The following is a 13,750-nucleotide window of genomic DNA, read 5'->3' on the forward strand; positions in this document are numbered from 1 at the left end:
TCCGGGTGGAAAATTCTCCACTTGCTCTATTAGTTATTACCTTATTAACTATGGATTACAAGTCCCATTGGAAAGAGTTTTTTGAATTTAGGAGAATAAACTTTACACATTACACCCCATTGAAAATGCTCTAATACTCGTTGTAAAACCACTAAACAAGAGTACAGATTGGAACATTTACTGATTCATACGCTTGATTCAAAGTCATATAGTTGCAAATACAATCAAAACTTGAGTAACATTTTCAAACCACAGAAGCTTGATTCGATTTAATTTCCATGCATTGAGATCTCATGGCACACCTTCCAGATTTCCTTCACAAACAGAAGTTACAATTTATTGTTGCAGAAGCACAAGCCATTCTATTTGTCAAGTCGAAAGCGCAATGCACATCTTCAATAGGGCAGTGGGCATTATTACTGGACTATTCTGAAAAACAAATAAAAAGAAAAAAAAAATGTCAAAAGCAAAATCTGAAAAAGGGAGTCTTATCTGTAGGAGAGAACAAAGTGTGGGATCAATAAATATGCGTGAAACTAACCATCTTTAACTTCCTTTAAGTGGGCCCCAACGCTGACTCTCTCTTATTTCCCTGGTTTTCGTCTTCCCTTTTTTCATCCTCTTTTTAAATGGTGATAAAGAGTGACAACAAAAATCTTCATTTCCCTCACTTAAACACAAACAAAACCAGTTCACTCCTCATTTCTCCTCTTCTTCTCTATCTCTCCAAAAAGAAAACTTTTTTAACAAACAACAAAAAAAAAAAAATTATCTTTTCTCTGTTATGATTTGATGTATCTTGAGATCTAAAGCTTTCATTACCACATATTTTTTCTCTCTTTCAGATCACCATCTTCTCCAGCTGTTGAAGCTGACCCACATAGGAACAAAAAAAGCCAGAGAGAATGGTGAGTGGTTTTTGTTTTTTTGTAAAAAAAAGGTGTGGTATTTAAGGTGGTTTTTGAGGAATTCTAGAGTCTGGGTTTATATTATTTTGTGGTTTTTGGTTTCAGGTCTGAAGGAGACGTTATTTTTGAACTAAGATGGATGACCAGACACTTGTCTTTGAAAAAAGTGGGAGAAAAGGTGTGTTTGACCTCCTTTTTCCATCTACCCTTTCATTGTTTCATTATTACAATATATATTAGTGGTTGTGAGTTTTAGTTTCAAGAAGAAAATATCAACAGGGTTTAGTCTTTAGACCCCTTTTGTGTTTTCATATGGTGTATTAGTGAAGATATATTTGTAATCAGTTATGTTCTGTTGTTTTTATACTGAAGGTGTGCAAGGGGTTTGGGTTGAAGTTTGAAATGCATCCCTATTGGATGTGGAGAAACTGGAGGCATGTCTGGATGAGATGAGGGATGTTATCAGGATTGATGAATCTTCTGAAATCCTGTTGGGGGCCGTTGTCGCCGGACCAATATGTTCACAGTGGTTCAGATGCAGTGGGTCGACAAGATGGTTTACTTTGGTACAAAGATACTGGACAGCACTTGAATGGTGATTTCTCCATGGCTGTGGTTCAAGCCAACAATTTACTTGAGGATCAGAGTCAACTTGAATCTGGGCCGTTGAGCTCACTCGAGTCTGGCCCTCACGGAACTTTTATAGGCGTATATGATGGGCATGGTGGCCCTGAAACGTCGCGCTACATCAACAATAATCTCTTCCACCATCTCAAGAGTAAGGACCTCAATCCATGTGGAATTCAATACAAACTGAGTTAACTTATTAATAGTGAATGTTGTTTTCTAAAGGTGAATTAAGTTTAACTTCAAAAACTTTAGATTGTGCAGCACCTGTTGCTACATTCATTTATGTCATGGTTAAATTTTTTTTGATGTGAGGGGTTATATATTTGGTATTGAATGGGATTTGGTCTCTATTCTAGATGGTAAATTAGATTCTATTTTGATTTATTTAGATTCATCTGCATTTTTTTTTAAATATTATGTTTTGTTACTGTCACTTCCGTTCTGTATAGATATATGGTCTTTGTTCTTATACCGCATTTTTGGCTGTTACCCTGTTGCAGGGTTTACGTCTGAACAACAGTCTATGTCAGTGGATGCAATACGGAAAGCATTTCAAGCAACCGAAGAAGGATTTTTCTCAATTGTTAGTAAACAGTGGTCAATTAAACCCCAGATTGCGGCTGTTGGATCTTGCTGCCTGATTGGTGTTATATGTGGTGGAAATCTCTATATTGCAAATGTAGGTGATTCTCGAGCTGTCTTGGGGAAGCTTGTCAGGGCCACCGGGGAAGTTTTGGCAGTCCAGCTGTCAGCAGAGCATAATGCTGCTATTGAGTCTGTGAGGCAGGAGTTGCATGCTTTGCACCCAGATGATTCACAGATTGTAGTTTTAAAGCACAATGTATGGCGTGTAAAGGGCCTCATACAGGTAATATGATCTTTGCAGGGATCAATGGTGATTAATGTTTTCCTTTTTTCCGCTTGTGAGTCTCTTTTAATTGCACTTTTTTCATTATTCCCATTATCAGATTTTTCCAGAAACTTATTTTACTGTACGGTAATTAAAAGCATGTCGTTTACTGGGAATGCAACTGTCTTTGAGTAGTGAGTTCAGTCACTAGCGTTCAATGAGCCAATAGGAAAGCAATTTCATTGTTGTTTCTCTGTTTTAAGGTATTGATGTACTTGTGAAAGGTGCAATGAAGCCATGTTTGATAATGTAATTGTTGCAACTTTGCAATCATGGGACTATAAAGAACCACCCTTTTAGTTGGAATTAGATCCATACTCATAATTTCTATTTTCGGTGAAGATATTATGGGACAGTAAAGCACCACCCATTTATTTGGAAAGAAATCCCTACTCATAATTTCTATTTTTGGTGAAAAGACCAATGAATTTCATCAGTGTGAATTAATCAGTACCCTTGACTCACAATGTTGACGTAGGAATCTTACATACTACTTGAAATGATGGATCAAATTATCAAGGTTGGCTGAGATATATTGGGTGACTACACCATATACTGCTTATAAATCAGGAAAAGTTGGTTATGTATTCCCATAATACCATAATGATTAGTTCCGGGTGTACCTTTCTTTAGAAATCGCAAAGTTTTCGATAAATTTATGCATGCAATGCATATTATATGAATTTACTTCCACTTTTAAAATTGAGTTATCTTATTTTTCATCGCAATGTAGGTAATTATAAATGTTCTTTCCATTCCTAATTCTGTTTCCATGTTACAAAGATTTAACCTAACGAGTGAATAGTTGGGATTTTATTGACTCTTGGTTTATGGTTGACGGAACAATTCTGGATTCAATCCCCCAACAAGCCTTTACGTGTGATTTAAACAAATTAATAGAGAAATTGTGTCCCAACTCCCAAATATATCTCAAGTGTTTGTGTAGCATATTGAGACTATCTGTTTTTTGATAAATCCCTTGCATGTGGGGTTAGAGCGCCTATAGAAATGAATGCAACTCCTTTGGTTTATAGATCACTTGGCCATAATTTTTTAGCATAAGCTTCAACAACAAAATTAACTCCCTGATTTTAAAAGCTACAAGCCTACAAGTGGAAACTGATGGTTCTAGGTCTTACAGATTTCTAGATCCATTGGCGACATATATCTGAAAAAGTCTGAGTACAACAGGGAGCCATTATACGCCAAGTTTCGTGTTCGTCAACCTTTTAGAAGGCCAATTCTCAGTTCTGAGCCAGCAGTTACTGTCCACAAACTGCAATCACACGATCAGTTTCTTATATTTGCATCAGATGGGCTCTGGGAGCATCTTAGCAATCAGGATGCAGTTGATGTAGTTCAAAATAATCCTCGCAGCGTAAGAATTTTCTCATTGCTGAAACCTCTTAGCTCATTTGTTCAAGTGTTTTATTCATTGCTTTTTTGCTCATAAATTTACTTATTTGATGGAGCCTTTCCTCAAGGTTGGTGGATTACTCTTTTTGGTATATATAAACATATATTATTCAGATGGATACACAACTTGGAGTAGATCTTGTCTGTACATTTTTTTCCCAAAAAACTTTTTCTGTACCAATTTGCTGCATCCCATTTTTTTGTGTACAATTTCTTTATATGCTTTCAAATGGTTTTGAAATATCCATGATAGAATGATAGCGGGATATATTGCTGATATACATCGGTTGTTGGTCCACCCAATACAAGTACATTACAGTCTAGAAACATCGCCTTTGTTAGGATTTTTCCTGTTAAAATAGTAACAATTGTTTGCCTTCTAATGCCAGGGAATAGCTAAAAGACTAGTGAAAGCTGCACTGCAAGAAGCTGCTAAGAAAAGAGAAATGAGATACTCAGACTTGAAAAAGATTGACCGTGGAGTCCGCCGGCATTTTCATGATGACATTACAGTCATTGTTGTGTTTCTCGATTCTAATCTCGTGAGCAGGTCTGGCATTGTAAAAGGTCCAACTGTATCTGTAAGAGGGGGTGGGATCAACATACCATCAAACACTCTTGCCCCTTGTGCCACGCCTACGGAACTTGGTGTTGCCTAATGAAGCCAATCTTTGTTTACCCTTACTAATCTCAATCCCACTTGTATCCTATGTGAAGATCTCTCAGGTTATATCAAACATGGCAAGGACCGTGCGGATTTAAAATTCTTTGATGTACGCTGAAATGATTAGCTAGAAGATGAGTATGAGTCACAGTTCAGTGAAGGAAAGAGGCTTGAAGGTAGCCAACGTCCTGCTTAAAATATTTGTTATTTTTAATCCTGTTTTTTTTCTCATTTTTTTTGCCCTCTTGGGGTCTTTTGGCGTCTGTATATCGTGGAGTATCCTTAGCAGTTTAAATTTCAGCTTCTGTTCAGTTGTTTACTTTACCCTTGTCGGTGGTTCCGTTAGGTTATTTTAGTGTTAAGTCCCAAGACAGTTGAGAAGGACGAGTGTATTGACGCTGTAGATAGGTGAAGATGGCACTGACCATGCCCCGCTGTGATGAAACATGAAAATTATTATTACTGTTACAGTTTTTACTGGTACCTATGATGAATGCTGTTGGATTTTGTATCGAGTGTTTTGTCCCACATTGGTTGCCTTGTACATTCATATAAATAAAGGGAGAGCCATAAATTTAACCCGGTTGATGGCTTGGTTGGAGGACGGTGGCTCACCATGTTCGATGTGGGACAATAATTTAAGCTTACGTTAAATCAGAATAGCTAGTAATCTGGAATACGTAAGGTTTCGAAATGTGGCTAGTAACTCTGGCCACCAGACATCCAAACTAGAAAGATAGTATGATAGAAATGTTCGCCCAAATTTACTTCGTATGTGCTTCGCAAGTCGCAACAAGTACCTTGAAGAAGACGTTTCTTCTATGCCGAATTCTTTTGGTGACGAGCTTGTTATAAATCACAAGTTCGTCAGCTACACGTAATCAAATGTTCGTTGTGCAAATTCAACAAGTTTTGGGTGAATGGGAATTGATTGGATTTTTTCTCAATGTTGGCAAGCGAGTGAGATTTATGCAAAGCATAACCACAACCTAACCAAAACAGACCACCAGTTTCGGCACTAATTCTTAAATTTTCTCGCAGTCATTTACATTTAAAGAAATTGATATTAGGCAATGATGATTATTATGGTAAGGAGATTGCACTTCCCGGATATGAAGCCTGACTGAACTTCGTGCCTCAGTGACACGGGATGACTAAGTGTGACAGATATCATTGGGCACTCATCAAATTGGATTGGGCAACCCAAAAAAAATATATATATTACAAGTTTGTCATTTTACAAATTTGCCATCAAAGTCCAGACCCAACAACCAATCTAATCGGTCTTGCCATAACAAAACTATCGGGTCGTTTGAGTGTACACTCAAACGGTCTCGCCATGTTGTTTCACTGTACACTCAAGCGGTTTTCGTGTGTTGTTTGAGACAAAATTCTTGGTTTTTAGCTAAACGATATGGCGGGGTCGTTTGGGTAGTCTCCAGGACAACATGACGGGGTCGTTTGGGGACTCTCTTGGACGACATGGCTAGGTCGTTTGGATTTAAAAAATTCGGTTTGTTACGATGTTCATTTTAAAAATCTACTTACACTTATTCAACCCAAACTCCATCAAGTTTGGGTAAACTCGAACTCAAGTTTAATCAACCCAATCTTCCATCCAAACTCCAAAAAAACATAAAGTTTTAAATCATCAAGTTTAATCAACTCAATCTTCTACCCCAATCAAATTTAATCAAGTTTAATCAACCCAACCAAGTTTGAGTATATACTCAAACGGGACACAATTGGGTGAAGTCGCTAACTTCAATTCTTATTGTTGATTCACAACTTAACACTCGAAGTATGAACACGACAGAAAACTCGAAGTTGGTTTTTTTTTTTTTTTTGGGTTCAGTCTCCCGAGAATGATGATACCGGCTAAAAAGATTTGAAAAAAATAATAGCCAGTATGCGTTGAAGTGGGGGGAGAGTGTATTGGGCTATTGTTGTTGGACTTAGTTGTCGAGCTTAGGCCGAAGGCCGCCCAATGCAATTTTATCAGTGCCCGATTAAATCACCTATCATAGTCATTCCATAACACTAAGGAGACGTTGCCTCTTCAATGTACCAAAAAAAAATGAAATAAGGATAATAAAATTGGATTATCTTTATCAAAAATGAAAAATAAGAAGAAAAGCATACAAATAATACAATGATTAATTAGAGAATTAAAGTGCCACCTGGATCATTCATACTTAATTACCTAAGCTGAAAACTCCCAAGTTTTACCGACTACTTTTGTCAAGCAAATATGATAAAATCATGGAAGGGTCAAGGATGACTTATTCTCAAACGACTTTATTCTATCTTATCCTGTTTTAAATTCATCTCAATTCAGCTACCGTGTAGTTTAAACATCTACTGTGTGATCACAATTGAGTAACTGAAAATCACACATCATGTTATGTTATGTATGATCGATGAGAAAAATAGGGTGTCATCTTTCTCAATTTCTCTCCCCAGGCCCCATTCAGTCAGATCGGGCCATTGCTTCCTCTACCACTTCTATCGAATAATAACCTTCTATATCACCATTTTCTTTTGACAATTTTCTAGTTTTTTTTTTATTATTATTTTTTCGACCATGGTGCAAATGTTGAAAAGTATATATATTGATCTATTGCAACTATTTAACAAAACACCAGAAAGTTTTGGATATGGATCCGTTGGAGTTTTAGACAATCGATATTTGAAAGTTTCAAAATATATACTTATATTTAACCAACTTCATGTGGCCAAAATATTGGAAATTTCTACGTGTGCATACCAAAATTTACCACGGCACGCCCTTTTGTATCCATGGTTGATATTTCAGACTCTGCCACGGTGCGCGTAAATTTAGTCCCACATCGTGAATTTAGAACCTTGTGATCCTGAGTCGTAATCTGGGAAGAACGATCTCAGAAACTGTAAATCCTTCTTGAACGAAAAAGTGGAACTAAATAAATACAACACGTGAACATGATAATGACTTGATTCAACTTCACAAGAATGATTTGCAATGACTCAGTAAGTTTTTGTAGTCCCACATCGTGACACAGATTATTTTACAATCATGCGATGACTTGCAACTGTATCGCAATCGTCTACGCTCTACACACGCCTGTAGGCCAAGTGCGCAACCAGAATATTTTGTGACATTCTTCAGACCCATGACAAAAAGGATTAATGAATCAGAGGTCGAAACTTGAGGTTAATATCATAATATGATCTGCCCTATCTCCCAAGGCCCAAATCTGTTAGACCCACACACCATGAGAGCCTTGGATCTAAGCATAGCATATATCCTACGCCGACGTTCGCAAGGCCTAAACTTATAAACCCACATCGAAAGCGTTTAAGACCAGAGTATCTTATAGTCCAATGGCGGGGGAGATTCAGAACCTTGTTGATCGTGGTCTTGATATCTCGAATTCATGCGAAAAGTTACTAACGATCTTATGAACCAATGAGTAAATTGAGATTACTAAATAACTGCAATACATTCCCTTTTTTATCAATATATTGAGGGTACCCATAAGTACACAAAAATGGTCTGATGTTTCCTTCTCAGAAGTACTTTTGTAAAGGTTCGTCTGACAATATTCAAGTGTAGTGTGGAAGTAATGTGTGATTTGGAAATTTAGATCACATTCTCCTGTTGGCACTGGACATTATTAAGGTTCAGACTTGAGACCACTTCACCTCATGTCAAACACAATTATAAAAGGTAAATTGACATGCATTTCTCAAATTTCATGCAATGATGGTGTCAAATTTATTAGTGATCTGCTAAACAATTAGGTTGTTTAATTAGATGGCTGAAAATAAATAAGAAGACGGTCAAAGTTGATTGAGGAATGCGGACTCCTCAGTTCACATATGACATTCAACACTGCCAAAACACTTCTATGTTAGACGCCTCTGAGTTCAGACTACTAAACTGACATGCATCCCAAAGACATGATAACAAAATAGAATGAAGAAAAGCTCAGTCTTACACTTCAACGTCTGTCTTTAAGTGGATTGCAATTTATCTCAGAAGCTATAAAGTATAACCAAGAGAAACAGTAAACAGAAGCTCTATGGCGTCTATCCTCAGGTGAACTGACTATTGCTTAGCATTGATTTAACTCATGTCAGATGCTTCAGCTTTAGAGTGCCATGAAATCAAAAAATACATATGATGGCACTATTGACTAACAAGAAACACAAACTTCAACATCTAATTTCACTTGCCATCTATATTGCATTCAGAACACAACATTGCAATGGCAAGCGTGAAGAAAAGTTCAGACCGCAAGGTCAGATCTCACTTGCTATCTATAACTGGTCAAAAAATTACTCCAAACTAATCTTATTCCTTTCCGATGCTTCAGTATTTAGAGTAACTGCAATCCCAAACCCAGGGAGAAATAATATGAAGAATAAGCTCAAACTGCAATGTCTGCCCTAATTCGCTACTATAAATGGACTAGAGTTTACTCATTCACTTTAGTTTATACTATGAACAAAGCACATGAAACTCTAGAAGAAGCTAAGGTCGTCTGAAACAACAAACCGTAAATAAAATCAAGGCATATGCTATAACTGCAATAGATGTATAATTCAACAAGTCCTTCCTATTGAGGCCAGATGAATACCCAAGATTAACTCGAGAGCTGATTATAAAAATTATTAAATAATTTGTATATACTAGATCTCATTTAAATTTAGATAGAATATACAAAATGTTAGCAAATTAAGACACTAAATATTGCTTTATTGAGTCATTTAATGTGAAAGATTTTCAAAGCCACCTGTCAAAAGGTGACGGGGATTAGTTGTTTTCTCATTTTTTCTGCAGTAAAAGCAGAGGTAAGAGAAGGCTACAAAGATTCTCATCTTTCCACCACCATTTACCTTCTTCAAGCTATAACCATCTTGTATTACCAGAAGCATATGGCATAGTCATTTCCATCACTATCTTCTATTCCCAATAAACTCACAACTATTCACTAGAACAGTAGAACTTACTGCTATATACCTGGAGATGAGGTGGGCCAATTCATAACTAGTTTGAAATACCTACCTCTCTTTTCAATCAATTTCCTTCAAATCATATATACAAAGAGCACAGCTTCATCTCCAGTAGAGAGTTGGATTTTTCTGAATCAACAACAGACATCACTTCAATTAACATTTCTCTCTGTAATAAGTCCTAGAATCTAGCCTGACCACTATTTATCAAGATCCCCGATATCTCTATTAATCAGAAGAGATGGGCTGTGCTGTCTCTAGGTATGAAAGAATAGATGCCGTCTCACTCTGCCAAGAAAGAAAAGACTTTCTGAAATTAGCAATTGAGCGTCGAAGAGGTTTAGCTGATGAGCATGGCAAGTACGTTGACTCATTCTTAGCAGTGGCAGCAGCAATAAGATTGTTTGTTGATCGACATACTTCTCCATCTTCGCCATTCCTCCTCACACTTCATCCTCCTATATCCCAACCCATGGATGACCCAAGTTCCAATTTACTGCTGCTCCCACAAAAACAATCAGAAGAAGAAATTGATGAAGCCACCACTTGTCATTCCACCAATTCTTCATTTCTTTCAGAAGAGATGGGGAAAGGGTTATGCAAAGATGATGACGAAGACGAAGACGACGACGACGACGACAACGAAGATGAAGAGGTTTGTCCATACTTCTACGATCTAGAGCCTTCTCCAATGTCATCCCCACATAACGAATCCAAATGGAATTCCTTCGACCAGTTTGATGGCGCGAGACCTAAAGAGGTAGGTGGCAGTCAAGTTTTGCATGAGGAGAATCTGAGGGCGGTGAGGCAAGAGGAAGGGATTCCAGAGCTTGAAGAAGAACAAGAAACAGATGCAGGAGAAGGAAAAGGAAAAGGAGCAGTAGTGGCAGATGAAGATAGTAATGAGACTGGAGTTGAGGTTGGAAAGTTAAAACATTGTACCAATGTAAGTCCGGAAGACAAGGAGGACAAGAAAATGGTTAAAATTCCAGAAAGGGGCAGGGACCTTTTGCAGGCATTGAAAGAAGTTGAGGACTGTTTTGTTAAATCTAGTGATACTGTCAGAACCGCCAAGATACTGGGCACAAACAAAGTTCATCTGCAACCCAGTTTGGAGGATGTCAAAGGTGGCTTTTCTTCAACCCTAATACAAAGAACAATTTAGTAAACAAACACAGACTTAATTTTCTATCAACCTTGGTTCTTGAATGATAGAAATAGAAGTTGTATGGGTGTTTTTTTGCTTCTATGAATATATGGAAGACTACTTTAACCATGCATTACCATATTTATCTATTGCGTCTACTAATTCCATTCGCCCTCATGCACATTTACCAGTTGTATGCTAAGACTTCCACTGAAAAGGCTCATATGTTTCTTTCTTTCATGCAGGAAACTCACCTAAACTTGAGCAAGCTATCAGATGGAGTTGGTCCACTTTGTCTCGATCATCATCCTCTAAGAGCTTACTTTCACCCAGTTTCAAAAAGTCTTCAAACCAGATACATATCAAGAATGTAATTCCTGAGAAGCAAGGAGGAATGGAACCGGATAGCCACTTACTGACGTTAGAAAGGTTATATACTTGGGAAAAGAAGCTTTGCAAAGAAGTTAAGGTACAAAAACTCCACCCTTCATGACCTTACCATCTTGACCTTTGTAATAACTTATGTTAGTCTCTGGACTCTCTGCTAACATTGAATATGCTACCCGAAATGGATTAGTTATCGTCACATGGAAATTTCTTCCATCTATACCTAAAACTGACAACCTGTTGTCTTTCTTTTTTTGGTGATCAACCAGTTGTCTTTTATAGTAACGTGTAAATTGCTATATACCTATCAAATAATCATAATTTCAAATCTCGACAACCCCAAAAGATTTGTTTTAACTTTTAACATGTCTATTTATTGATCGAGAGTGCGAAGTTATTGAGCAACCACGAACACACATACACATGGGTCAAGGTGACCTACTAGCGAAAAGGGAAACATGCTAAACAAACCAAGATACACTAGGATATCCCATGCAGAACTAAGCATTCATTCCCTGAAGCTCTCAGCAGACTAATGTCAATCACAGAGAAAAAAATAAAAAGGATTACAACTGTAGACAATTCCAAAAATGTAGATTGATTAAAAAAGGATCTTCTAGGCAAGAAGTCTTCAAAAGTCATTATCAGACTATATTTAGCACTGATTAAAGGATATAAGCAACGTTGACAATTAACGCATCAGTTTCCTAATACATTTTCATCTATATTCAATCAACTCCAAACCAGATTTGTTTGTTCCCCTTCATAAGCTTTAAGTTCCAAAATATATATTTTTCTCCTCAGTGTCCATTTTGGTTGTCAACCCCCTTTATAGTGCTCCAGTACCGTTCTTTAGCACACTAGATATTGAACTAAACCTTGTTTCATGTATCATCCGACATACCAAGCCCAAATCCACAGTGGCTCCACCATCATTCTCCTCATCAGCTCTATAATGCTATCATTAATATCTTTAAAGAGATGTAGAAGTCATATCCATCATGAAGGAATTATAAATTCTTTGCATTAGAATATATTTCGGTTTAGACATTTATGATTTAAAAACATATCTCAACCTGAGCATGGATCACAATGATCTGCATTTGCTCCTCATGAAAAAATTTACCTATTTAGACATTCTTTCCATCTCAGGCTGGACAATGCCTACAGAAAATCTATGAGCGGGAATGTGCAAAACTGGGAATTCCAAAGGACAGGGAAACAAGCATACAGGGAACAACTGAATCATATGTAAATGGTTTATATGCTAGGATCCTAGTCTCCATCCAAACTGCAGAGACAATCTCAAACAGAATCCAGAACCTGAGAGATGAAGAATTTCAGACACAACTGATTGAGCTGCTAGAAGGGTAAGGCACTAAAGGACATGAATTTATCACAAAGGTCCATATACTCTCAGATTTATCTCTAACTGCCGCTTTGCACTTTTATCGTTGCAGCCTAATGGAAACCTGGATGATTATGTTGGAAACACATGAAAAACAGAATGGAATTATGCTAGAAGTGAAATCTTTTGTTTGCCCCAGTTATGGAAAGTTCTGTGAAGACTCACATCGAAAAGCCACACTTCAGCTTGAAACCGAGTTTCAAAATTGGCATACGTGCTTTGTGGGATATTTTGCAGCACAGAAAGCTTATGTTGAGGCTCTCAATGGATGGCTATCAAGGTTCAACATCCCCGAAGTTGAATTTTACTCCAGAACTGTATCTTTCGTACCACCAAATCTAGTTCGTGGTCCTCCACTACTCATGATCTGTCGTGACTGGTTAGAATCCCTTAAAAGGTTGCCAGGTAAGGCAGTTACTTTTTCAATGAAGAGCTTTGTCAAAGAGGTGAGGGTCTTGTGGATTCAGCAAGGTAGGGAACAGCAGCAGAAGATGAAGGTTGATACACTTACTAAAGAACTTGACCAGAGGGTTGTCACTTTGCAGAAAGCAGAAAGCAAGATGTTCGAGCCCAAGCAGTCAAAACAAAAGGATAAGCAGGATATGCAGCAGGAGATTGATCACTTGGACAAAAGGACTAATCTGTTAGACAAGTTTAGAAAGAAGCTCGTTGCAGAGAGAAACAAACACCATACTTGCATGCAGGAGACACAGAAAATCGCATCAAATGGAATTCAGACTGGCTTATCTTCTATTTTCAAGTCACTTACGGAGTTCTCGAAGGCTTCGCTAGAGATGTACAATGAGTTGGTCTCTTACAGTGAGAATGCACTTGGAGAAACCATGAGTGGAAACCTTGTTTCATAGTTGGCTTTCATATTTTGAGTAGAAAACTAAATAAAACTAGAATCACATAGGTATCTTGGTGTTGGATAATAAATGACTTTCTTCGTGAAATTTATAGCTTCCTGAATTATGACATATATTATGGTGTGCAGTGGTTATATAAAGAGCTTTTAGAGCAGATGGTTCAATTTTGGATGACTTCATTGTGCAGTCATATGACAGTAAGATATTGAAGTGACACTTAGGGAATAGATGTGAGGTCCCATTGGGGATCTACTTCTTATTGATATTAAGATTTCTAAGTCTTCACTACAAGAAATATATTTAGCTGAATATAATCTAGGTTACATTGACACGGGCACGCGTGTCGGTGTCCGACACGGATACGGGGTGTCGGATACGGCGAGCAGTTGAAGATCGACACGGGGACACGTATA

The 13,750-nt window shown here is 37.5% G+C and overlaps 2 protein-coding genes and 1 long non-coding RNA gene across 3 annotated transcripts; 2 read left to right on the forward strand and 1 right to left on the reverse strand.

The window, feature by feature from the left end:
* Positions 1 to 681, reverse strand: LOC147520107 (uncharacterized). The gene is made up of 2 exons (XR_015212429.1): positions 542 to 681; positions 1 to 429 (listed from the first exon to the last, which is right to left on the reverse strand). It is a non-coding gene; the product is annotated as an uncharacterized LOC147520107 (long non-coding RNA).
* Positions 682 to 767: 86 nt separating this feature from the next.
* On the forward strand, positions 768 to 5,039 carry LOC147520108 (putative protein phosphatase 2C 60). Its single transcript, XM_086591564.1, has 6 exons — positions 768 to 908; positions 1,014 to 1,086; positions 1,281 to 1,686; positions 2,039 to 2,406; positions 3,590 to 3,826; positions 4,254 to 5,039. Exons 3-6 carry the CDS (start codon positions 1,365 to 1,367, stop codon positions 4,521 to 4,523), a joined length of 1,197 nt encoding a protein of 398 aa, XP_086447690.1. The 5' UTR covers positions 768 to 908; positions 1,014 to 1,086; positions 1,281 to 1,364; the 3' UTR covers positions 4,524 to 5,039.
* A 4,728-nt stretch (positions 5,040 to 9,767) lies between these two features.
* On the forward strand, positions 9,768 to 13,334 carry LOC147520109 (protein ALTERED PHOSPHATE STARVATION RESPONSE 1-like). Its single transcript, XM_086594238.1, has 4 exons — positions 9,768 to 10,653; positions 10,919 to 11,142; positions 12,213 to 12,430; positions 12,521 to 13,334. The coding sequence occupies exons 1-4, from the start codon at positions 9,768 to 9,770 to the stop codon at positions 13,332 to 13,334; spliced, it is 2,142 nt and encodes a 713-aa protein (XP_086450364.1).
* Positions 13,335 to 13,750: the final 416 nt, after the last annotated feature.

Source organism: Coptis chinensis, chromosome 2 (assembly GCF_015680905.1).
Source record: "Coptis chinensis isolate HL-2020 chromosome 2, ASM1568090v1, whole genome shotgun sequence".
Classification (NCBI taxonomy): Eukaryota; Viridiplantae; Streptophyta; class Magnoliopsida; order Ranunculales; family Ranunculaceae; genus Coptis; species Coptis chinensis.

Bases quoted from the DNA above. Each gene is read 5' to 3' on its own strand.
- LOC147520108 (XM_086591564.1), top strand. From the start codon at position 1,365: ATGTTATCAGGATTGATGAATCTTCTGAAATCCTGTTGGGGGCCGTTG. The intron at 2,407-3,589 runs GTAATATGATCT...TAGGTCTTACAG, and splicing joins GTGTAAAGGGCCTCATACAG to ATTTCTAGATCCATTGGCGA. The intron at 3,827-4,253 runs GTAAGAATTTTC...TTCTAATGCCAG, and splicing joins TTCAAAATAATCCTCGCAGC to GGAATAGCTAAAAGACTAGT.
- LOC147520109 (XM_086594238.1), top strand. From the start codon at position 9,768: ATGGGCTGTGCTGTCTCTAGGTATGAAAGAATAGATGCCGTCTCACTC. The intron at 11,143-12,212 runs GTACAAAAACTC...TTTCCATCTCAG, and splicing joins AGCTTTGCAAAGAAGTTAAG to GCTGGACAATGCCTACAGAA. The intron at 12,431-12,520 runs GTAAGGCACTAA...TTATCGTTGCAG, and splicing joins CTGATTGAGCTGCTAGAAGG to CCTAATGGAAACCTGGATGA.